The sequence below is a fragment of the Falco punctatus genome, assembly GCF_963210335.1.
Source record: "Falco punctatus genome assembly, chromosome: 8".
Lineage (NCBI taxonomy): Eukaryota > Metazoa > Chordata > Aves > Falconiformes > Falconidae > Falco > Falco punctatus.
This window is the reverse complement of record NC_137588.1, coordinates 57,733,977-57,758,882: the sequence shown is the minus strand read 5'-3', so window position 1 is coordinate 57,758,882 and position 24,906 is coordinate 57,733,977. Positions and strand designations below refer to the sequence as shown.

The 24,906-nt window shown below is 44.1% G+C and overlaps 1 protein-coding gene across 3 annotated transcripts in view; it reads left to right on the top strand.

Annotated features, from left to right (window-relative positions):
* The window catches only part of GRIA1 (glutamate ionotropic receptor AMPA type subunit 1), a 161,431-nt gene that overhangs the window by 106,793 nt on the left and 29,732 nt on the right, over nucleotides 1-24,906 (top strand). For all 3 annotated transcript variants that reach the window (XR_013930010.1, XM_080399376.1, XM_080399377.1), the window contains exons 11-13: nucleotides 755-1,125; nucleotides 19,326-19,524; nucleotides 20,073-20,320. Coding sequence is in view for 2 of the 3 variants with exons in the window: in XM_080399376.1 (XP_080255502.1) it covers nucleotides 755-1,125; nucleotides 19,326-19,524; nucleotides 20,073-20,320 (818 nt within the window). In the remaining variant the exon portion in view is untranslated. The remainder of the gene's footprint in view (nucleotides 1-754; nucleotides 1,126-19,325; nucleotides 19,525-20,072; nucleotides 20,321-24,906) is intronic.

Sequence of the window (24,906 nt, the reverse complement as noted above, 5' to 3'; positions counted from 1 at the left end):
CTACTTTCTGTCTAGCCACTCATTTCCATCATCTCAGATATACACCTGCACCCTACACTTCAAAACCTTGTTCTGTCTGGTAGTTCACAGTCTGTGGTGTTTGGGTCATCTTTCAGAGGGGTCTAATTTTCCCTTGTAGGAAAAGGAGAAATTGGTGTATGGAGCATCAGTGCCCAAGACTCTGTATCGTTGTGTTGTAGTGTGGGAGGATCTGTCTCCTGCTGGTAGCTCTACAGTATATGCCAACAGCCATTTCAATGCATTTCCCTTTCCATTTTCAAGATAGATTGTAAAATAAGTGGAGAGTGCACATCAGTGTCACTGGAACATTTTTCCTCTTCTACTGCATCAGTTATGCAATCAAAAAGCAGTTCCTGATGGAAGTAAACATCCTGGCATGCTTTTTCAGGCGATTGGCTTTTCCTTGCCTCTTTTGATCTTTGGATGATAAAGCTCTTTTAACAAAAATCATCTGCATCAGACTGTGACATCAGTAGATAAATCAGACAAGAAAGGCTAGGTGGCTGCAAAAAGAAAATGCTGTGATTTCAAAACAGAACAGGCAATCAGTAGTGGTGAAATGGAAATAATCCACCAATATTACCGGCTGCTCCTTTTTAACCTTTCTCTTGCAATTGGTTTTGTCTGATTTCTTTTGAGATAGTGGGGATAAACAGAGATCAAAGAAATGTAAGCTGGAGTTAGTAGATATATTTTTTCCCCAGAATGCAAATCTCTTTCCTGTTTCTTTCAGAGGGCAGATGTGGCTGTGGCACCGTTAACCATCACTCTGGTTCGAGAAGAAGTTATAGACTTTTCCAAACCGTTCATGAGTTTAGGTATCTCTATCATGATAAAAAAACCTCAAAAGTCCAAACCAGGAGTTTTTTCCTTTCTGGATCCTTTGGCCTATGAGATATGGATGTGCATTGTTTTTGCCTACATCGGAGTCAGTGTTGTCCTCTTCCTGGTGAGTCGCTTCAGCCCTTACGAATGGCACACTGAGGAATTCGAGGAAGGACGGGACCAGCCAGCCAACGACCAGACGAATGAGTTTGGGATATTCAACAGTCTCTGGTTCTCCCTAGGAGCTTTCATGCAGCAAGGATGTGATATTTCTCCGAGGTGGGTTGCCTTCCCCAGTGAACTTTCTTCCAGTTCATGTGGCTTAATCTTCCTGCATGCTTTGGAGCTGAACAGGTTCTTTTTGACCTTCCTTCCTGAACCGTAGTGTAGTTTTGTGAATCAGTTACAGATTCAGATGGGATCCAAGGGTTCACAGGTCTCACAGTCATGAATTTGGGACCTAAAACTTGAGACCATAAAAATACCACTCTAAATTTGACCTGGGAAGTTCTTTCGAGAGAATTTACAGAAATGCAAACTAGTTTTTCTAAAGCCACCCAATTGCAATCAGATGATGTCAGTCATTTATGCTGTTACTGCTAGAAATAAGATTATTCTAGCACTATAAGGAAGCTATCAAATTCCAGTAAAGTAGGGAGAAATAATACAGCAGGTGCCCAGTGAAAGGTTATATAGTCTGTGTCAAACTTTATGGAGCACACTGAGTAGCTTTAAGTATTATTGGCCTTTAGAAAGGTCAGAGAAGTACTGAGCGTTCATGCTGGTTCCCATTCCAGTCAGTAGTTCTGCTCCTGAAAGCTCAGTAGGACCCAAAGCCCAAAGGGTTCCTAAAGGGACTTTTTGGTGAATGGCTTTTGTAATTACTTTTAGATTATTTTTCTTGGAAAAGCTGGCACAATATAAGGTGGCTGGAAAACTGCATGAAATGCAGAAGATGTAAATCTGTGACAGAGGCACAAGCAGAGACTTATTTGTAAATAACGTCTGGAAATATCTCTTTCATTTTTGAGATCTATATTTGCACGAGTCTTATTCTAGGGATTTTGCCTACTGCAGGAGCCCATGATACACCTATCAATGCTTTTTTCATACAAAGGCATTCAAAAAGAAAAGAAAAAATTAAAAGCACAGGAACCAAATAGCCGTATGATAGAATTTCTTATTTATTTGAACAAATTATATGTCCGGTAAGTAATGTCTGTAAAAACTGAGGGATCTTTCTTGTGGTATGTGTGTATTCCCATGAGGCAGGATCAGAGATGAGGCAGGGGCTAAGGTTTTTGACACCTCCAGGGCAGATGCTGTTAGGGTTTGTGAGGCTGAAAAAGGGTTAAGGAGCTGTGGCTTGGGATGTGGATCATATGTACCCATCCCTCCCAAGAGGTCTGCTCTGGATGCTGGTTGGAGGGAGCATGTAGACGGGTCAGGCACCAAAACTGCCACCTGCTGCAGGACACAGCTGGTGTTCACCCTCACCGAAGCCCTGAGAGGCATGCTTGTCCAGGCTTAGGCTAAGAACATTTTTGGCCAGGTTTGACTCAAAGCAGAGGCACTGCTAGTCACAAGAATGACTTTACAGGCAGCGTATGCCTGCACCTACATGCTTTGGTGACATCTGAAGAGATGCTCTGATAAAAGTGGACAGCAAAGAGATCTTTTGCTCTTTTTTTTCCCCCATCCTTTCTTTTTTGGCCTTTGCCTCCCTTCTCTTGGAAGGAAATACCAGCAGAGATACACCTCTTGTAGGTAAACACAGTAGGCAGAAGTTACTTTCCCTGATGCTGGGATGGCACCAAAGCTCAGGGGACGAGCAGGAGGCACAATTCCGCCGGTAAACTCCCGCGGGATGGCGGGGGGAGGCCAGGCACCGGCTTGTTGGCTGTTGGATGCCAATTTGTCCAAATATTAATGAGCTTGGGATAGCGTGGAAATAAGAGCCTGCAGGGCACTTTGATAGTGACAGCTTTTATGAATATGTTTTATCATTTGATCATTGATTAGTGGGAGTCCAGGTGGAGTGTTCAGAAAGTCTTCCCAGCAGAGGGAATTTCAACTTTATCGCTGTCTTGGTACACAGCGCTGTGCATTAGGATCAGGTTATTGTGATTTTCATTCTCATTGTTGTTCTTGTCATCATTATTCTTATTTAGGAAAGAGAATGTCTTCCTTTGGGGGCATTTCAATAGCCAGTTTCTGTTCCAAGGAGAAGCGTGGAGAGGTGAAAAGCTGAGACTTTACAGAATAGCAAATTTGGAAACATCTTTAATAAAAAGTGTCAGGGAAAGATCAGTGGGTTTGATGCAAGTAACAAGATTTGCTCCAGCTAAACAACACGCTTTGAATCACCATTTCAAAGTGTGGTTTTATTTTGCTTTGAAATGGGAAATGAGAACGATTCTGCCACTGTTATTTTAATGTTGTTAATTTGATCATCCTGATAATGAAAATTACAGTTTCATTGAAACCCATATTTTCCCATGGAGCACAAGAGCACTTTCTGACTACAAATATTTGCAGGAAGAGAAAATCTGAAAAGCAAAATATGGGCATTATTATGACTCCCAGTACTCTGAGTACAGCTCCTTGAGATGGTGGCAAGTGGAGGGGGACATTTCTGCAAAATATGAAAGCAAGAGGGAAGCAGAAGAGTGAGAATTTCTGTAGGATGCTGTTGTACAGAAAGGCTCTGAGTGCACTCCGTATTTCACATGTATTTTTCACGCGAACCTAGTGCAGGATTCCTGTGACACATCACTTAGAAATGAATGCTTGGTAGAACGACATTGTGGGCAGGTGGGGATCTGCTCTATTCCAATATATCTCCTATATGGTTGCTTCTAAACTTATCACTACAATCTCTCAGCATCTCCCCAGTAATGTATTAGCCAACATAAATAGCTTCTGTTTTCTGTTATGCATCTGTTCTGTCATTCTCTCCCCAGCAGAAAGGAGCAAGTGCAGGGGTGTATTTTGTTTTTGTAGAGGTTTTGGGTTGTTTATTTCAGTTTTGTTTTGGGAAGGAGTAGGGGAAATTTGTCTGGAGGCTTGTGGTGGGTTTTGTTGTTTTTTTTTTTTTCCCAGAGCACACTTGTTTTAAGTGCATATGCCACTATGTATTTATCATAAAAAAAACTGTAGGATCAAAACCACAGACACATCATTCAGCACAGTGGGTGGTGAGCTTTGTAGCAACTCCTTGCTCTTGTAAATGTGCATTCCTCCGTCTCAGACCAGTCCCCAGGGAACTTCGGTCCCCCACAGAGACAAAAATTTGCTTTTGAAGGAAAGTGGTGTCCTTTTTAAGGACAGTCTTACTAGCCAGAATTTTAATCAAGCTTTTAAGTATGCTGGTCACAACTTACCAAGCACTTTAAATATACACTCTGAATTGGATGACCTGTAGCTGGTCCAGACAGAGCGTAGCTGCGGGTTATGTGCTCACAGCCTCTCCTCCCGAGGAGTAAGGCTACTGGACATGAGGTCAAGCGGTGTCCTTGAAGCTCTGAAGCCTTCATGTCTAGGCATAGACTGGACGAGTGTGACAAAGGCCAGGCAGCCACCAGTCACGGAGAGTCCCAGCCAGAGCTGGTGGCAATTTGTGCTGTGCCTTTCCATGCTGCGATATGAGCATGAGCAAGGAACTCATCCCTCCTGAGCCGTGAATGGAATGGCTGGACCACAGGTACATAGCATCAGCCAAGGGAGGCTGTGAGCTCCTGAGCATTTCCCACCGGGATGTGCAGTCCCCCTTCTGCACATCACTGAGCAGTGTCCCCACTGGATGTGGTTCAGTCACTACTACACGGACAAACTTGTCCTGGTTGAGGTGAGATGGTCCCTGTCACTGCCCTTAAAGGCCGTGCTTTCAGAGTACTGGCTGATACGCAGCAGGATGGGGGAGAAGCAACATCTTGGAGCTGCGAGTAGTTTCATGCACATAGTAATGGGCAGAAATCAGTGAAGTCTGAAACGGGCCATAAACCATTAGGCTTTGCAAAGTGCCACCTTAACTTCAGAAAACAGTCATGAAATTGCAAAAGCACTCATTAAATGTGAAATACAGACCCAGGAAAGAGATTCTTAGAGCAGGCATCGGAGGTAATAAATATCCCGCAGCCAATAGTGAGAGCTTGCAGCAAGAGAAATGTGAAGTAAATATGACTCACATTGTACCATTTTTCAGAAATGTAATTTGATAAATTGTCTTCAGAGCTTAAAATAACCCCAGTGTATAGCAGCTGTGGAGAGTGGGACCTCGCTATCACCCAGCACGTTGCTGCCATTCCTCTCTCAGGATGGACCTGAAGCCTTTGAGGGGACCAAGGGGACGTCTGGGCTTCCCAACCTCCTCTGCAGCAAAACAAGGCAGCTGAATTTTTCATTTTCCCCACCATTTTCTACAAAATAAATTATTTGATTGTTGTGAAAAGGATAAAATACCAGGGAGCAAAACACAGATTTCTCTTGTCAGCTTCCTAGCCCGATCTTCTATTTTTTGTTATCTCAAAATGTGTTGCTTCATATGGTTTGAGCCCAAAAGAGATTTCCTGTGTATTGGAGACTATTCAATTTAATCCAGTTACTCTTCCTGTGACTCAGAAAACTTATGTTTGACTAAAATGAAATACATTTGGCTAAAATAGATCTTCCAGAAAGGCATTTATCCTTCCTTTGAAGGTACCATGAGATAGAATATACACAGTTTCTCTCAGCTGAGCGACTGTAGGAGTCTTGTCCCCACTGGAGTTTGACAGGAGGGTAAATGTCACACAGTATCACCCAGTAAATGCAGCCATCCTTTGTGCCCTGCAGAGGAAAATTGAACAGAGATCTCCAGAAAGAAACCCAACTTCATGGGGGTTCTCTTTATACTGTGTTGTGGAACCAAAACACATATATTTTGGATTCAGATCAAAACATACCGTGTTCAGTCATATCATGACATAAAAGAGTATCATGTCATGATACCGGGACACCACATCTTGAAATTGCTTATGATAATCTGCACGATCGAGAACAGAGCTGGAGATGCCCTGGTCAACCTGTGCTGGAATTGAAATGATGGATGAAGCTTTCATCACAGCCTGCATCTGGGAGAGCCAGATTTGAGAGGGGACATTTCGAGAGCATCAGCAGGGATGCAGGAGCAGAAGGAGATTCTGTGCTGGTCTGTGCAAGGTGCCACAGGGGACCACTGCTGGGAAAAGGCTGGGCCACACCAGTGTGCCCTAAAGACTGTGGGTGTTTACTGTGTGCAAGGAGACATGGCACAAGATACAATCCACCCTTCAGCTGGCTCGGGATAAGGAGTTAAATGGGTCTTAACTTGCCTGCAGAGTCCGGAGCTGGAGCCCGTGCAGGGTGCAGTGGCACGTGGCAAGTAGTGACCCCTGGCTATCAGGGGGATGCTGCTTAGGGAGGTTTCCACAGAGATGATGAATGAATGCGCCCCGAGGTGGGAAGGGGAGAGCGAAATGCTGGCTGCCATCCAGTCAATAGATACGATCTATTATTTATGGGCATCTCGTGGACATCGTTATTTGGTTTTAGTGGTGTGGAAACAGTGCGCTCTGGCTGATCTATGCAGTGTGCAGCCGCTTGTATTTCACTGCACTCCTTTGCAGGCTTTCTGTTGCACTCAATCATGGCAGTTTGTCTGTGGAAGAGCAAGTACAGTGTTTATTATCTACCTGTAATTAATGCTGAGCATTTTCTTCCGCTATTTTTCCTGTTTATTTACATTTCTTTTTAGATCAATTGAAAAATTCACAGGAGACTTCAGCCACAGAGCTGGTGGAAATAACAGCAAAATCACTCCACAAGTTGTTGAGGGTTTTTTTCCTAAACTAGCCTCTAGGGACCTTGAAAAATAGCAGCACTTTTAAATTTCATCAAGATGTTCCTAGTACTGAAAGATTTTATCTGGTTTTAGACAAGACCTAAATCAGAAATTGGTTAGGACAAAAATTTTCTTTTTCTTAGAGAGGTTTGATTTGGGTTGTTTCAAGGGAATTATTTCTGTTCTGTTCTTTTTTTAACTTACATTTGCAGGGCACTTACTTATTTTGCTAAAAATTTAGATTTAGGGAAATTAGAACCAGCTGCATTTAGCAATTAAAAGGATTTTAATTCCTTCCTGAAATGAAGGCTGAGCCTCGGTGTTTATTTGGCGACTCTTCTTGATTTCAGTAGGCTCCTCTGACACTTCAAACATCTGCCTGTCTTTCTGGCCTGATGCACAGTGCTGCTGTTGTCCTTGTGGTACCCGTTACAACCTTAAACGGGACTTAACTTGTCCTGGAGATCACTGGAGAGCTCTGCAAGCTCTCCCAAGGCAGGAGTCCCACGGGCAGTGAGGAAAGATTTATGCTTTTTTTTTTCCCTCGCCCTGTTTGCACAGGAGGGTCTGGGGGTGATGGAGTGGAGCTTGCTGGCAGGGCTGGCTGAAGCCTCTCTGGGGACGTGGGAGATGGTGTCCTTGCTTCTACAGACCAGCTTGCTGACTGCCAGCCGGAATCGTTGCACAGCCCGGAGGGAAAGGGCATATTTTTTGCAATGAAGGAAGAAGCAGTTTGTCGTTTCCTTGGGGGGCACGTGCAACCTGCAGCTCATGCTGGGGCTGCCCTGGGGGACGAGGCAGCCAAGCCAGGCTGGGAGCCAGGCTGGTTCAGCATCCCTAACTCCTCTAACATGGGGTGAATCCAGGAGGCTTAGAGGCTTGTCCATGGGGACAAAGCTCAGGATCATTTATTTTTGGCAGTTTGCTTCAATGAGTGAGCTGAGGTTAGTCTTTAAGAATAACAGTAAAAAATCAGGATTTCAACTTCTGGCAAAGCCGTCTCTCTTTTTATAAGTGTATCAAATGATTTTGCAATTATCTCTACCTGGCAGAGTTAATTATGTCCAGGGAGAGGAAATTCAGGTTGCAGGGTAACAGCAGTACTTGCAAATCACCAGGAACTGATGACCACACTTATTTCTGAAACGCACTTAACCAGGGAAAGTGAGTCACCAGAGGAGCAGCTTGATAAATTGCACAATATCTAACTAAACAGTCCCCTTTGGAGTTTGCGCACTTCCATGGCAACCAAAATGTGGCAGCCAGGGGAAAATGGAAATTCTTTTTAAAAAAGTCATTCTTGCTATCCCCTTTTTCATTTGGAAAAATGCTGAAGGATGCTGAGGACTCAGAAGAAGGAAATAACCAACTGAGAAAATACTGTTGGGAAAATGCAATTTCATCTGTAAAGGAAAAGTAAGTCTTTTGAATTTCCACACGCTGACATCTGAAAATTTCTAAATGCTGCAGAGGTAATGAATATTTACTCCATTGATCTGGTAGCCACTTCCTCAGGATGGTTTCCCTGTCAGGCACATCTAGTCACTCTTCCACAGCTCTGACTTCAGGCCTTTGCCACTGAGGTTTCTGGGGGACAGCAAGAAATTTGCTGAAAGTCCCTCCACTGAGTGACAGATTTACTAATCGTCCCACCAGCTGTGTTTGAAGAAGTCAAACACTTGATCCAAAAGCAGATTTATTAAGCTAAAAATACATTTGCAATCTTTTTCTTCAGGACTAGGTAAATGCTTCTCATATTTTTAATTGAAAAGAAGGTTAAAAATAGCGGTGGGGCAGTGCATTGCCCAGTTTCTTAATCTATTGGGAAGTTTTATTAGGGCTTCTCTGACACGGAAATGGCACGCTTGTTTTTCTCATGCTGTGCACTGGCTCAGGATCACGAGCATCACTAAGGTTTGTAGGGGTGCCTCTGAGATTTATAGCCTTCTCCGTGACTCGGTCAGGAGACCCTCTGAGGCTCCAGGAACTCCCTATTCTGCTGTACTCTGACTTGCCGATTTTCAATCAGTTAGAGAAACACGTTTTCTCTTTTCATTTTCTTCCCTCTTGCTAACCTGTTATCCCTGAGCAGTCAGCTCAGCTGGGGTCTGACATCCTCTGAGCTGCAGTCAGGACTGCGCATGGTTGTGTCTTCCTAATAGCTAGGTTGATTGCCAAGTGTTTTTGTCAAAGAATAAGGGTTGTGAGGAGCTGAATGACCTCCGTCTCCCTGAAGAGGTGTCCTCTGCAAGGCTGCCTGTCACACGCTGCTTTAATGTTGGCACTCCAGAAAAATATTGTAGCTAAGATGGGAAGCCCTGAGCATGTTTTCACAGGGAAGCCTTGCTTAAATAACTCTTCCATATGCTGTACATCACTTTTATCAGCACTAAGTTATCATGTGCACGCTCTCTGGGTACACAGTCGAATGAACATTGAATTTCACAATTCAGATTGTTCTGGCTCACAACACATAGAGCATCCACTGCTGCTCTTTGCTAGTTTAACCCTCGGAGCTGGCCAAAACCTCATGCCCTTCCACTGGGTTCAGAGTACTTCTATTGTTCCACTGGAGTTTGGGATTTTTTCGTACTTGTTCTGCTTTTGTCCCAGATTTCATCCCAACTACTTGTTCTGGTAACCAGGCAAGCCCCGTGCCCCCTCTTCACAAGAAGTTCAGAGATGTGTATATACAGGGAGCAACGTCCATTGTAACAGCCCAAAACAGTGAGCAGGTGAAGACAAATGTATTGCAATGTGGTAGAGATGCTAGGTTATTCATTGTGAAAAGCTTAATAAAGCCAAGTGATTGGGAAAAGCAAAATGTGGGTCATGCTAAGAAATAGGGGCAAAAGCCTTGCTGTGCTTGGATGGAGTCTGGAGCTGGGGGTGGGCAGGGCATGGAGTCACCTCAGAAGTTCTTCATGCTGGTGTCTTGGTCTTCCTTCCATTTTCACTTGGGTAGGAGGAGCCAATGTCAGCTAGGGACCACCTGGTTCATATCATCAAATGGTAGGAAAGGGCCTGCAGCTGGTGCACACACCCCTTCCTTTAAGCAGCCACATATTTTATGGCATTCAATCTATTTAATAAAATCATCCAGTAATTCTGAATATTACCTACCCAGAAGAGTTGCTGCTTACCCTTAGATCCAAAGGCTAAGCAGCAATAATCCAATCATGGTAATCATAACTTACTACTTTGATCTTCAGATAAAAGAGTCTATAGAAGTGCAAAAGTGTTACATCACCGTTATTTGGACTACTTCAAAGCATGTTATATACCCTAATGAAATCTCCCAACACACTCTGACGAGAAGTAATAGGAGGCAAATGTGTGAACAGGAAAAGAGGAGAAAGGAAGAGGGGAGAAGAGGAGTTCTTCTATGGTGAAAGGCAAAAGCAACAAAAATAAGGACCTGTACACTGTGGCCAGGTGTGAGATGTGAAGAAGGGTCTACGAGGGCCCAGCTGCAGGAGGCAAGTGCATGGGAAGCTTTCCCATAGGAGGAATTTTCTCCTCTCTCATTTCTTGAAGGTCTCACTAAGAAGCAAGATCTCAGGCTGCAGGGAGGCAAACAGAGGGAGGGGGCAGCTTTTCATCACAGCAGTGCTTCCAAAGCCTTAAAAAATTTAAAAAAATCACCACGTGGATCTTAGCAGGTAAAATAGGGGCAGCAGAAACACTAAACATGTTTCTCCCTCACAGTTTGAGAGTTTTAATATTAAAAGACTCCTGTGCACATAAAGCTCTTCTAAAAAACACTGGCTGGGGAAACCAGACTCGTTCCTCACCATTCCTACAAGGGAGACGGTATGCCCTTGTAGAAAAAAGAAAGGCTCAAAAGTGAAAATGGTGAAAATGTAACTTGTACAGTCTTGATGAGGGGTCACATTTTAAATCAAAAATGAGAGAGAAAAAGAAGGGAATAATTGGGAACATTGCTCAGAGCAAAAATCTTCCAGCGCAGAAAACACTCCTCTCCCAGAAAAGGCTTTTCTCTCATCATATCGGAAAATCTGACAAAAGACAGAGGAAAAAAAAAAAAAAACAGAAAAGAAAAAAAAAAAAACCAAACACCAAGGCAAGGCACCCTGGAAGAAGTCTGAACTAAGTTATTGCAGCATTGCCCAGAAGTCTCAGGAATGGAGCTCTAAATTGTGAGTACATGTCGACGGGGTCGTGGATCTTGGAAAAATGAAGAACCGGTAGCATATAATCCAAAAAATATTAAATCTTTAGGAAAAATAAAGCTTTCTTATCAAGCAGACTTTGAAGAAGAGACTGCGGGAGAGCATATAAAATCTAGCAACACAGCAAAGGACATTAGCACAATAGGCTGTTGTTTAAAAAGAAGGATGAGTGCTGTTAAATTTGGGGCCACCTGAGGTTGAGGAAGTTCCTGAGTAATGAATCTCCTGGGGCGCTCCAGTGAGTGCTTCTGACAAAATGTTATGCTTGTCACCTTGTGAGTTTTTCTCAGCAAAGTGAACAAATGTCACCAAAGTGAGAGAAATACATGAAGAGCTTTTTTTACAGTTAAATTTCTGCTCAGAGGCATGGCGAGAGTCAGGGGTTTTCTTCCTTGTAGCAAAAGCTGGCAAAACTGCAGGAGAGGGATGACTTTGCCTTTCACCAGAGCTGCCAAGCAGCCCAAAGTGACCACGTGTTTCTCAGCAAGCATCTATCTAAACACTCATCCCTTAAACTACCCTGGTTTGCAACTTGGAAAGGCATGCTGTGCCCTGCACTTAAGAGGATGACAGTGTGTTTCTTTGGATTTGTCTGTTTTGCCTTTCAACCATACTTTTATTTTTTCTTAGGGTTCCACCTCATCCCTCTATCCTAACCCTTTCTTTATGATGCTTTTAGCAGCCCTCTGGAAGAGCTGGGTGTATTACCCTGCAGTTTTAGGGATAAGCACCTCCTTTCAGGAGCCAGTTCTGACTGCTCAGGGATGGTGGCTCCCTTGGGCGAAGGGCATACCTCAGCTCTGCTCCGTGGGAGTGGTTTTATACCATGGGTGATATACGGGTCCTGCTGAAGTTGAGGAGAGCTGGTTGCTCATGTCAGTCCATGTTTAGCACCTAGTGCTTCCAACACCATCATTGTTAGCTTAGTAGGTGGGTTGTGTTGGTTGCATATCAGCAGGCTGCGTTTTGTGTCCATTGAGGACCACAGGAGAGAGCAACTTGCAGGCTGCTACTGAGTACCTAAATTAACCCCTGCACAGCTGGGCCTAGTTGATGCTGCCTCTGCCTGCTGGGATTGTGTCTCAGGAAGGGAAAGTGGGCAAAGCTGCAACTCAGGAAAATTCCACCTGGTGACCAACACTTCTAGCCACCCACCCAGGCGAAGTTCATAAACGTGATCCATCTTCTTCTCCTACAGCTGGGAACTGAATTAGAGAGATGAAGCAAGCTAACGTGGATCCCATAAAGTGGCAGGGCTTCTCGAGGAACAAAAAAAAGAGCTCCTGGATGCTACTCCTCTGGCTTGGCCATTAGGTACCTGTTCCCTGTCAAAATTCTAAGTGAATGTCTTGAAAACAGCACGTAGCTGCTCCATGTAGTGGTGCTTATGCTTAGCACTGCAGCAATCCAAACTCCAATGACTGGAGAACCACAAGTGGCATGATGCATTTCTGACTAAGCAGGAAAACTCATTTTAGAAAGAGGTTTTGCCCATTAAAGGGAAATTGAAGAAAAAAATGCCAACATATTCTGCAAAAGAAGAGATGAAACGGTGGGAGAGGGACCACGTACTGCTGTCCAAGGCCATTAGCTCAGGCAGAAAGAAACAGTAAATAAGCTATGACTTATAATTAAAGCCCTACAGATACACATCCTTCCTTTGAATCTGGGAGATGCTGCGTATTTGCAGACATGTTCAGTCGTTGCAATATTTACATAGCAAGTGATCCCAAGGCCTCTTCTTGAAAGGACTTCTGCTGGGATTCTGTAATCCATTTTGCCTGAGAACATGAGAAGGAGCAGATCTGCAGCCCATAGATGGCAGTTAAGAAGCTCTCAAATTTTTTCCTTCTGGTTTTGGTTGTTTGGTTTTTTTGAAACAAAAATTGGTAAAAAGAAAAACAAGAGACAGCCAGCATGGGACTCCCAGTACCTGCACCCTCAGCTTGCTTACCCTGTCTCACTGGGTGATGTTACTCACAGGGGATCAGCTGTTACCTCTGCAGAAAAGTTGTGAGGGGAGCTGAAGAATGAATTTGTACCACTGGGAGAGGTAAATGAGAATGTCAATTAAAAACATTCTTCTGTGTTTCTAAGGGCACTCTTCACACTCCATGTTAAAGCTCAGCACTGCAGCTGGGACTCTTGTACCAGGAGGTAGGGTTCAATAATAAGTAAGCGCAAACTAATAATGGCAAGGAAATTAATAATACAGCATGGACAGAGAAACAGGCATTGTAATCACTCCGATTTGATGACACTTAGCAGCTCATTCAAAACTACCCGTGGCATAGCAGAGCGTAAGAGGATAAGAGCTTTGCAGCATGTGCGTGATGGATGCACCCAGAGCCGTTCGCAGCTCCACAACCCCATGCTAAGTTTGTTCTTCTATCTATGACTATTCACAGACTTTTCAAGCAAATGTGGGGTTCACATCAGGGTCAGAGATAAAATTGTGAGACCGATCGTGCCAGATGGTCTGTGACACACAGAAAAAGCAAAGCTCATTTACATTGACAGAGTTTAATGTTGAAGATTTGTTTAAAATAAGAACAAAACTGGAGCAAAATGTTTGCAACTAATCCACTACACAGATAGACCCATGAAACTATCTAGAGTCAGTATCAAATTAGCGGAGTAGTGTCGGGGATCAGAGGGTCTGTGTGGGTAGAAGACCAAAAGTGGATTTGACCCACAATCAGTAGAACAAGCATATAAGAGCTTTTCTTTCAACAGTTTTGCATTAATTCATTCAGTGACAAATATGTCAGTTGACTAAGTGAGCCTTTATTAGAATTGAATTTAACAGTAAATCTGGGAAATCCTCCCAAAGCAGCAATGGCTTTAGAATCCCAGATCTGCACTTCTAATTAAAACACTGTCACTTTAGGTGTAATTCTCCATAAGAAATGGATTTGCAGAGCGGGAAGGGAGAAGTGGGAGAGAGCTGAGATGGTGCTTGAACAGTTTTCCAATGAGGTTTCCTTTGTATATTTTCTGATGATCGTAATGTTTTTTGCAAAAGTGTATTATGCTCTTCTAATAAGACGGCAAAGCAGAGGCAAACTCCTGTCGGCTTTTCCTACCTTCCATAAGGGATAAGATCAAAGAGCAAATTGTTTGATCAAGGATTGCATTTTGTTTTCAGAAATAAGAGATTATAGCTGTACAATTTTCTGTTTTTCTGTGAAGAATCCATCAATGCTAAGTCTGGAACATTTAAAAAAAAATCACTTCACGGGAACAAAGGGAAGTTACAATTCTTTTCTGTTTTCTACTGGCAAAATGCAGTTGCTTTGCAAGAAGAGCTAAAAGGAATAAACCATCTAAGTAAGAAAATCAAAATTATTATTTTCAGCTTGGTCATCTGCAATTTTTCCACTAGACAGGTATAAAATAGCACATTCCAGAATTATCTTTTAAATTATACACATAGTAGTTAAGAGTTTAATGTCTTATAAAAACTGAAAGAAAATTATTTCCAATGAGAAAGCAGAAACAAAATAGTTTACCATGTTAAAATTATACCTTTTAGCCTTTCAGAAATGAAACATCGAGAACATCAAGTAACAGAAAAATGCAAATCTTGGGCAGACCCAAACCAACCATTTTTGGAATGCTACTTTCAGAGGACATTTGCAACCATTATCTTTTCATTCTGATCGAAAATATTAAGGTTTCGTTTACAATTTCAGAATTTTTCATGGTGCTGAAATTCTGGTTCCTAGCCAGCTCTCATGTTGAGTAGATTGTGCACCACGGATAATGAGGGCACGGTATTTGCTCGTTACTCCTGCAAGGGTAATGTTGGAAAGGAGATCCCCATTCTTCCCACTGTTCTGGGAGGGGCAGGCAGGACCCCAAGTCAGGGAGAGGAAGCAGGAGGGGAGTGTGATTTTAACCAGCACAGGTAGGGCTAGAAGAAGAAAGCAAGACATCTTAGTCTGGATTGTGTAGGAAGGAAGAGTGTAGGTGCAGAAGGAATAATACAGGTTGAAAAACATACAGTCTAGTCTGTCTAGCTATTCCATCCCTTTCTGCATCCTGGAATTAGCCATCCATTAAACCCTCTTTCACTGTTGTCCTTGCTTATTTTATTCTGTTTTGGTTGTGGGTTGTTCTTTTGGGGTTTTTTTTAGTTCCTTCTATTCACAAGTATTGCTATGATAATGAATGTGAATAAATCCAGAGGTCAAACAGACAAATCCAAACATCCAAATCTTAGCATATCTTTAAAGTACTAACCAGTGTGCTCTGTATCACCTTAGCTCTGCAGAGGACTGAGTCACTTGTTTCCACACAGCGGAGAGCTGATTGCCTTCATGTTATGCTTGAACGGGTATGGGGACATGTAAATTCTCCATGCAAGAGGATTTAAATCCCATACTGCCCATTAGTGAAGAGAAATGAACCTAAGCTGGGACTCAAGCTGCAGAACATTTGTTAGTCAAGGGGAAGGTCATTTCCCGTTATCTAGCTGTGGAGTGAGATTTTCAAAATCTCAAAGTGACTTCAAAGTACAAGGTATATCTACTCCTCTGTGACTGCTTTTACTAGAGCATAAACGTAACTCCAAGTCTCACTGGCTTTTGACCAGGCTTTTAGCTCCCTAGTGTTGAAGTCACTTTTAGAAATGGGACATTATCTCCTAAATTACAAAGGCACTTTTGCAAATGTGTCCCGTGATGGTAGCATTGCTGCTCTCCTGCTTGGTCTACAGAAGTAACAGAACAAGATGGTAATGGATATTGTCTTTCCGACCACTTGCAGTGATGAGCAGTAACAGGCATTGGCTCAAAATCTAAATAGGCAACATGGTTATCCAGAGAAACTGTACTTGTGCTGTTTAACCTGTGTTTGCTGCCCTTGAGCTCTGGCCGTGTCACATGGGATCGCATCTGCTTGTGTGATGGTTCATCATGACTATTATCATATTTTTTATTGTATTGCATTAGCCTCCAAGAACCTTCATCACTGGCCAGCGGCTGGGTGTGTTAGATGCTACACAACCACGGAGCAAAGGGACGATGCCCTGTAGAGCCCATATGCTGTGTCTTTCCAGCAGCTTAGATTCACAGCTTCTAGCTCCAAGTCTACCTAGCAATGAGGGCAAACATTGCCCTGTAGCAGCGTCTGCAGCAAAACATCATACAGACGAAGCCCTAGCCATGCTGGCAGTCATAGCAAGATGTTTATCTCCTCTTGTCTCCTCCACAGTCTAGGAGAGTGAGCACTCACCTCCTCACAGTATCTCACATCATGAGGAGACATGACCAGCACCAGCAGCAGGCACAGCCCAGATGAGACTGGTGCCTCATACAGGTGCGCATCCTGTCCCGTCTGACTCCCGTGGGAAGGCAGCTACAGCCCCCTGTCCCGTTTTCCCCAGACCTCCTTGCTACCTCCCGGTCTCAATACCCCCTAGTTACTTTTTCATGCTGTCGATGCCAGGTGCGGGAGCCGGGAAGCGTAAGCCATCTGCAGCTGACAGCAGGCAGCCCCGTGGGATAAGCCAGTAATGAACATCACCAGGATGTCGAGGGTCTAGAGGCAGGAATCCGGCTCACTGCCGCTGAAGGGATTGAAACAAGTCTCAGAAATATCCCAGCTTCGTCAGGAAGGAAAGGCTGTATAATTTGCAGCTGGAAATGAATGTGATTATTTGCCATGCAAATGGATTTTGCTAGCTCAAAGTGGCCTTCATCAGCAGAGATTGTTGTATTTGACATTATCTGGTTACTCTTGCTTAATGCTTCTGTGCCTTTTCTGAGCGCTTCCTTCCCTGAGCACACATCACCCAGACTAATTAGAGACAGGTATTTTTTTCCCTCTTCCCCATCAATCTGAAGACATGCGAGCTGAATCCATAGCTACCTCCCTCCCCAATCCCTCTCCAAATATGAGACAAAAGGTAAAGTTGTTTGTGCTGACAGTCCTTCAGGCTGAATATTCTCCACAGATAGGAAGCACAATGGTCACATTTATGTCACCTAACTTGAGCTACTTAAAAATCAGCTGTTTAGTCCAACCTAGTCATCTTAGTTCCTTCAAAATTCAGTAGGAGGGGGTGGGGTGTGGAAGGACCTCCTCCCAACCTGAGACAGCTGTTTAGTCCAACCTAGTCATCTTAGTTCCTTCAAAATTCAGTAGGAGGGGGTGGGGTGTGGAAGAACCTCCTCCCAACCTGAGACAGATGGGGTCAATCATCCCTGGAGGTCCCTAGCCATCTCCAGAGGTTTTTTTGGTGAGCACATCTCTCTTAGAGACTTAAAAATAGAGTAGAACAGTGCCCATGTGCCTGCCTTTCCCACAGCATCCAGCACTCCCTCAACAAATCCCTGATCCCCCTCTCTGGCTGGCAGTGATGGGAAGGCATAAAAAATAATCTGGGATGAGGGACCATCAACCTGCTCAGCCACGTTGCTGCAGTTGCCAGTGAAGGAGGAGGTTTGCGTGACAGCGCAGGATGGGGTAACCAGCACACAGCTTATGGTTGGAAACCATGCCAGTGGGCTGTAGAGCTGGAAAGAATATTCTTTGTCATATCCTTCTTGGGGTTTAAGATCTGGATGATTAAGAAAAGAATTTGTGAACTCTCTATAGTACTACCTTGGAGATGGGTCCTGTAGACTTTCCTGAAAGACCTTGAAAGGTGAATCCTTCAAAGTCATTCATGGAGCTTGTGTTTAGGGTGAGATGGACTTTGCTGCACAGTTTCAGAAAAGTCCATAGAAGAAGAAATCAGAGGGAAGGGCAGAGGCTGTGCTCCAAAATGAGTCCCCTGTGCAGAGGAAAACCCAGTCCATCTCTAACCATAGCAGTCCTTTCGGTCATAGCTGTAAAATACTGCTTGTCCCTTCCGTAATCACTTGCAGTCATGTTTCCTGCAGTATCTCTCTGCCACGGTGAAAGCTGCTGTGATCACTCTCCAGGAGCATGGGGCTGTCCACACGTGTGGTGGAATGGGTCTTATTTCCACGTATTCAAACACGTCCTTTCTGCTCTGCCCCACACACCGCGCACATGTGAGCTCAGCCGCTGCGCCTGCTCGCTGCTGGCAAGTGATCTCAAGGAGTTTTGTCTAAAGAGATTTCAGGGTGGGTTGATCTAAACGGGGAGATGACGTGATGTCTGCAGGAGCAGCTGCCTTCACACCAGCAGCGTTTAAAACCAGACTGGACAAACTGGGAAGGTGTAACCTAGATAAGTCATGCAGCTGGTGGGCTGTGTGGGTTTCCGACAGTATTATATCCAACTTTCCAGTTCTAATTTCAGGGATTAGCAGGGCATGTTCTTTCCCTCAACGGAGTGACAGAGCAATCAGGTTTGTTTGTCAAGTTGTGTTAAACCACAGTGAACCATAGCAGCTGGACCCAGGGCTTCAGGCAGACCCGGACACGGCATGGCACACACTCTCATGAGCTGATCCAGTGCCCTTAGTTGAACTGGGATATCTCTGTTACCATCCAATAAATCACATTTCTGTGGAGTGGCTCACATCAGCAGGAAGGCAATGCTGAGTCATGGTCCTCCACAAGGAAATAAATGGTGTTTCTCACAGGCAGGTGAGTCAGGCTTCATGAAATAGCACTGTAAGCTACCTTCTGTCTGGACAGTGCTCCGTATCTAGAGAAGGAACATATAAATAATTCAGACAGAATGCGTGAATACTGGCATCACTCTAAAATTATCTTCCACTCTTAAAATTGTTTGAAAATATTTTAATATAAATTACTGCCTGCTTGACTTAATTTTCCTCTATAGATATACAGTGGTTACAGATAATTGGCTATTTGATTGTAGCGAGTGCACCTAGATTTTAAGGCATTATTATGAACATCTTGTCTAACCACCTGCTGAATACAAACCAGATAATGTCAGCAGGCAAATTGTTCGTTAAGGCCATAGATACTCTCTGAGCTTCATTATGTCTTAGAAAAACACCGAGGTTTGGTTTTTAAACTTCAGATGATGGAGGAGCTGACCTAGTGATCCCAGCTGGTCTGTATATCTGGTCTGGCTCCATGCTGGTACTCCTTCCCACCGGGGGTACTTAGCACAACACAGACAGACCTCGTCAGAGCTGCTGTTTGGATGGGCATTGCCCTGCCCAGCTAACTGCCTCATAGTTGTCTCCATGTCTTATTATTAATATTATTATCTACTCTGAAAGGAATTGAAAAGCAAAGCAAATTCCATCAGCTAATTGTTAATTTATTTTTCACTGTAGATTTTTTATCCCCCCTTTAATTATATTGACGCTTTGAAAAGCAGATCAAGAACTGAGGTAGGCTTTTGGCTTCCCTGAAAGCAGCTGGAGAACGTGACTTTGGGTAAATGCCAGAGTAAATGATGGGCCGGCAAGAGTGAGCTGCGCCTTTTGGACCTTCACACTCCTCCTGTTTGACTCTCCTCTCTGTGTCCAGGTCTCTCTCTGGCCGCATAGTCGGTGGCGTCTGGTGGTTCTTCACCTTGATCATCATATCCTCCTACACAGCTAACCTGGCTGCCTTCCTCACTGTGGAAAGGATGGTTTCTCCCATCGAGAGTGCAGAGGACTTGGCCAAGCAGACGGAAATCGCCTATGGGACCTTGGAAGCTGGCTCCACTAAAGAATTTTTTAGGGTAAAAAGGAAACTTTAATGCAAATATTTTGATTAGCTCCTTGTTTGACAAGTCCTCCAGGCCCATCCTCTCTCATCCTTAGCCCAGATCTGTTTTTTTCTCTCGCTTCTCCTTACCTTGCTAGGACCTGCTGGGCTTGTCCTTAGAACAGCAGAAACCCAGTTTCCCGTGCCGCTCAGAATGCTGGCAGTGTCTCCAGCACATGATATTCTGTGATTGTAAACACAAATATGGAATATCCATGTGCTTCCCCACGTTATCAAGGACCTACTCTGAGCAACTCCAAAAGAAACCATCTCATGATTTCTGGCTTGGTTTGCCCTTTGCTTATCAGCAAAATCACTTGCCATACACAAATACATGGCAGAAACCAGGGGTTGATCTGGGCTCTGGTGCAGAAATGCCAGGAGGTTCGTTAACATCCCATTACCCCTTTTGCCTTCCATGGCCCATCTGATATGTGAGTATGTGTTCAGTCCAAGCTGGAAATCTCAGCTGGCACCAAACCTCTGCTCATGCTTCTGTTGGGTTTGTGCTGTCCTACACAGCGATCCAAAATAGCAGTGTTCGAGAAGATGTGGACATACATGAAGTCAGCCGAACCCTCCGTTTTTGTGAGGACAACAGAAGAGGGGATGATCCGGGTGAGGAAGTCGAAAGGGAAGTATGCCTACCTCTTGGAGTCCACGATGAATGAGTACATCGAGCAGCGGAAGCCCTGCGACACCATGAAGGTGGGAGGTAACTTGGACTCCAAAGGCTATGGCATTGCAACGCCAAAGGGGTCTGCACTGAGGTAAGTAGCTTGGATTCGCTTTCTTTTGCCAGACTACCTGGCAAATCAATGTATGCACACAGTTCAATCTCCATTGCCATGTTAATCACAAAAGCTTGGGGCAAGGAGGTGGGGGAGGCGAAGGATAAGGGGTATGAAACCTCAGCGTGATGTGCAGAGAAGTAAAATGGCCAGCTCCCATGGAGCAGCAATGGGAACATCTCACTGTTCAAGCCCTGCATTTGGAAACGATCCTGGCTGATCCACTTACCATGACTGTGTCTGCCGTACCAGGTGGTGGCAGGGGGCTGCTGTGGTGTAACCATTGGTTTCACAGAGCATTATCCAGAAGGGACGCTCATCCTGTGCCATGTGAACTGCACAGCTTTGCAGAGTATGGTATTACCCTGGCTTGGATCCATGCTTGCAGAGGGAGTTCTCACAGGGAAAACGTTTTGGTTTTTCCTAAAATGCAATGCTATTTGGAAGGGGTAGGCAGCCAGTTTTGAAAAAGCCCTGCAAAAGGTGCACATTTTCATTCACTGAGTCAATTCAGATCCTGCCAAGCGCCAAATTTATGGCAAGTCCAAAGGGGCACAAATCCTGCATTTCTGAGCCCAGAGCTGCTGCTGCCACATGCCTTTGCCTACTGTCATGTGAAATGTCTTCAGAGACCTTCCGTCAAAAAGAAGAATCTTTTAAAAGTACAGACCCAGACCTGAGTGAAGAGCAGAGCTTGGGCACTGCACACACCCATGCTCCTGGATGCGAGCTGGTCCCCTGCAAAGTGTCTCCCCCAAACTGACCTGCCCAGTCCAGCATTACCACGATCTGCAAACTGGGGTGGTGACCTGAGACACGTCAGAGGTCTGGCTGCTTTTGGCAGCAGCCATGCAAGTTCCTCATGTTACAATCCTGAGGAATGTGAGTTGCAGGAATTTAGTGGGACTAGTAAATCCGCAGAAGCCATAGCTTTAAGTAGTCTGATTGATTACTCAACTCATTTAGTTGTTTATTGAACAGATACTAATTAAAATATTTTGACCAAAATCATATGTGTGGCCTTATACTTGCTTGCTAACATAACCCAACGCAGAGGCATTTAATCCATGCTCTCTGGGTTACTAGAAACCGTCTGATCATTTGCTGATGCATCCGTCTGGTCACACAGCTTCTGAGCCAAAGCCAGCCCAGAGGATCAAAGATGTCTCAACTACTGCTAGATGAAGCCCAAGGATTTTGATTTCTGCATTTATTAAGTCAGCACAAATTATATAAAAAGCACTTCCCATATCAGCAGTATCTTTAAAGAAGCTCATGAGCGCAGTGCGGGTGATCCAGCAGGCAATTCTTGCACCCAGCGTGGTTCAGGCTCTGAAATGACTCGGGACCCTCCAAATGAAGGTGGATGTATTCTCACAGCTTTGAGACATTTTCTGTTGCACTCTCTCCGATGTTTGTTTTCTGTCTTGCAAATATGGAAATTAGGATACAGGGCTGATTCCATTTATTTATTTATTTAAACATTCTTGTATCCTAATTTTGATACTATAAAAACAAACAGGAACATCCTACCTCCATTTATTTATTTATTTAAACATTCTTGTATCCTAATTTTGATACTATAAAAACAAACAGGAACATCCTACCTGTCTTGTAATTGTTGGCACGTGAAGGAGCCACTTGTCATACTTCTAAGAAAAATAAACAACTGAAAAGAAAACCACATCAACCACTTCAATTTTGCAGCTCCAAACATCCCTCTGCAAGGCGTGATTCAAAAAATTCCTAACTTTTTTTTCTGTTTCCTCTTTTTCATCCCAGCTGCATGTAGAACAAATTTCTTATGGGCCTAATGGCAAAGGAGTACTGCTTGATTTTCCATCTGATGGTGTTTCTTTGGAACAGTTGCTGTCAGTTTTTGTCCCATTATGTTTGTTTTGTTCCTGTTCTTTTAATTGTTTGAATCTCAGTAGTTCCCTACAGTCATCGTGTAGTGTCTGTTTTCCCCTTGGGGTCCTGCACGTGAGAGGTTGCCCCGAGCCAGGTGACATTCAGGAGGCACCTGTATAGCACAGCCAGCCTGTCTCAGGCTTCATCTTCACTCGCTTCCATCCACAAAGTACAAGCTTTGAGCCAGGTTTATCTTAAATCAGGAGTGTTTTAGAAGCTGGGCTGCATTTTGATTTTTGCTGTGACCTGTCCCCTTTGTAGCTAGAGCAGTTTTCCTGCGTTTGGGAGAGCTAATTAGGAAAGGATCCTAGAAAGATCCTCAACGAGAGTTCACCATTGTTTTTCTTGTTTCTACATGGGAACACAATGCCAAGGTATTGCCACAAATGAATGAAAACAAGGTTAAAAATCCAGAAATAATTCTACATGTTGCAACAGGTGCAAACATCCCTCCCAAGCCATCAGTTAGGTCTCTTGGGCTGCTGAAAGGGCTTGCTTCTTCCTCCTAGCTGAATCGAGCTTTGAATGTTTTTTGGCCTCCAGATGTTAAAATTCAGTTGCATTTAGGCATAGCTGAGAAGGGCAACAATGGGAGGGTAGAAATTACACCTTTCAACACCAGCTAGTTCAAGGTGTGATCCTGCCTGACATCAGAGAGTCACGCAGCTGCAAAACCCATCCATTTACCTGGCAGGAGTTCTTCTCCACTGTTGGACAAAAAGAAGGTACAAATCGAAATTATCCAAAACAGAGGAAAGGAAACCCAAGATATCCCATGTGAGTCTGAACTCAAGGAATAGGGAGGTTTCTGAAGCGGAGATCTGGAAGGGCAAGCTCTTCAGAGCGGCCATACTGACTTAAAAGTTCCCTGAAATACAAGTCTGTTTGCCTAGAGTCTGTAAATAAACACAAATTGTTCCCTGTTAAAAACCCACCTTCTTTCAGGACACCAGACCTCTCAGCCTTTCATCAAATACACTCGAGATGAAGTGCAATTTGTTCTGTGTACTCCCCATGAGCTGAAGAGAGAGAGACAATTAACTGAAATGAAGCTTCCTAGGAAAGATAACACATAATGTTTAGCACATGGCCCCAAAAATCATATGGCTGATACTGTGCCCAGGGAAACTGCAAGGCATTTACTTTGTTAACACCTTGTACCCACATAGAAGCTGCAATGTATTTTGGCTCATTAGTTAACTAATCTTTTGCAGATGGTTCAGACATCCGAGCGCTAATTAACCTGTATTCTGTTTTAGAAGACAGAAATAATTATGATTTACTTAGTGTCAAATTATTTCTGGAGCTATACTCACATGTTTCCATTGGCTTTAAATGCAACCCAAGTTAGACTCCGACCACAGTAATGTTACAGTAAAAAAGGGAAAATATTCAGCCATCTTCAAATCTATACCTTCGCCTTCTCTTGGACTGGTAGCAAGTTTCACTGCATCTGGATTTTGCTTTTTGAAGGCTGGATTCTGCCTGACGGAGGCTCCCAGTCCTTGTGAAGGCATCAGTGCTCGAATGGGATCCCAACAGGCAGAGCCACCGTGGGCTCTTGGAGGTCAGCACATCCCTCTTGCTCACCACCAGACTTTTTTAGAATTGGAATATAAGAAAATAGCCCCCGTGGTGCTGATTTCTTGGTGTGGTACAGTGCTGTGTGCATGATGGGAGCTGCAAGGTCCTTTGCCTTTTTCAAGATCAGTTTTATTGATATGCAGAGTCTGTTGATGGACAGTTCAGCCCTCCATCTCTTCCATGCTTTTTAAAGCCCTATCACGATTGTGCCTCACTGTGCTTAGCTTTTTCCCCTCTTTCATGCAATGTCTACACCAGCATTGCACCTGATACCCAGCATCCAGAAATGAACTGTGGCCATGTGCAGAGCCTGTAAAACTCACTGCTGCACGGCCTGAGTCAAGGTGCTCCCTCCGACGCTCACCAGTGAAATCAGTGAGAAGTGTGTGAACAGGTCCGAAGGCAGACTGCGGCACAGTTTGGATTTGAGGCTATCCTGAATCCAGACCCCTGGTCTTCCTTCTGAACGGTAGAGTCTGCTTAGCATCCAGACTGATGCAACGTTTTCCATGACTGGGGAGAGGCAGCTATGAAACACTGCAGCCATTCAAAAGTCCTAGGTGTTCTCAGGTGCATGGTTTTTATGGGTGCTGCAGCCATCCCATAACCTTTTGGTAACATGGCAATGATATCACAGGACATACAGGGCCATTCATAGCTGGCCGCGATTGTCCACAGTGAAGGAATTCACTTCCCAAAGCATAACAGGGAATTCCCTGAGACATTGGGAGCTCTGGAAAACACCTGAGAGAGGGAATGCAGACCTCAGCATCAGATGAAATCAGATGACCAGGTTCTCTGTTGTGGTAGCATGGCATTTCCACAGGGCTTCAGGAAAAGCAATGGTGACTGCCACCGGCTGGGGATCCACCCCTATGTTTCATACATCCTAAAATGTCTGAAGTGTATCCCAACCATATGTTAATTTGAACATGTTAAAGTTTTTGAATTGATTAAATGTTCTTTTTGTGTGTGTGTTACTTAATGAGAAATTATTGCTGATCATGTTGTTTCTATATATGTCTTTTGTGATGTGAGAATCACTCAAGAGGAATAGGCGAGCCAGACTG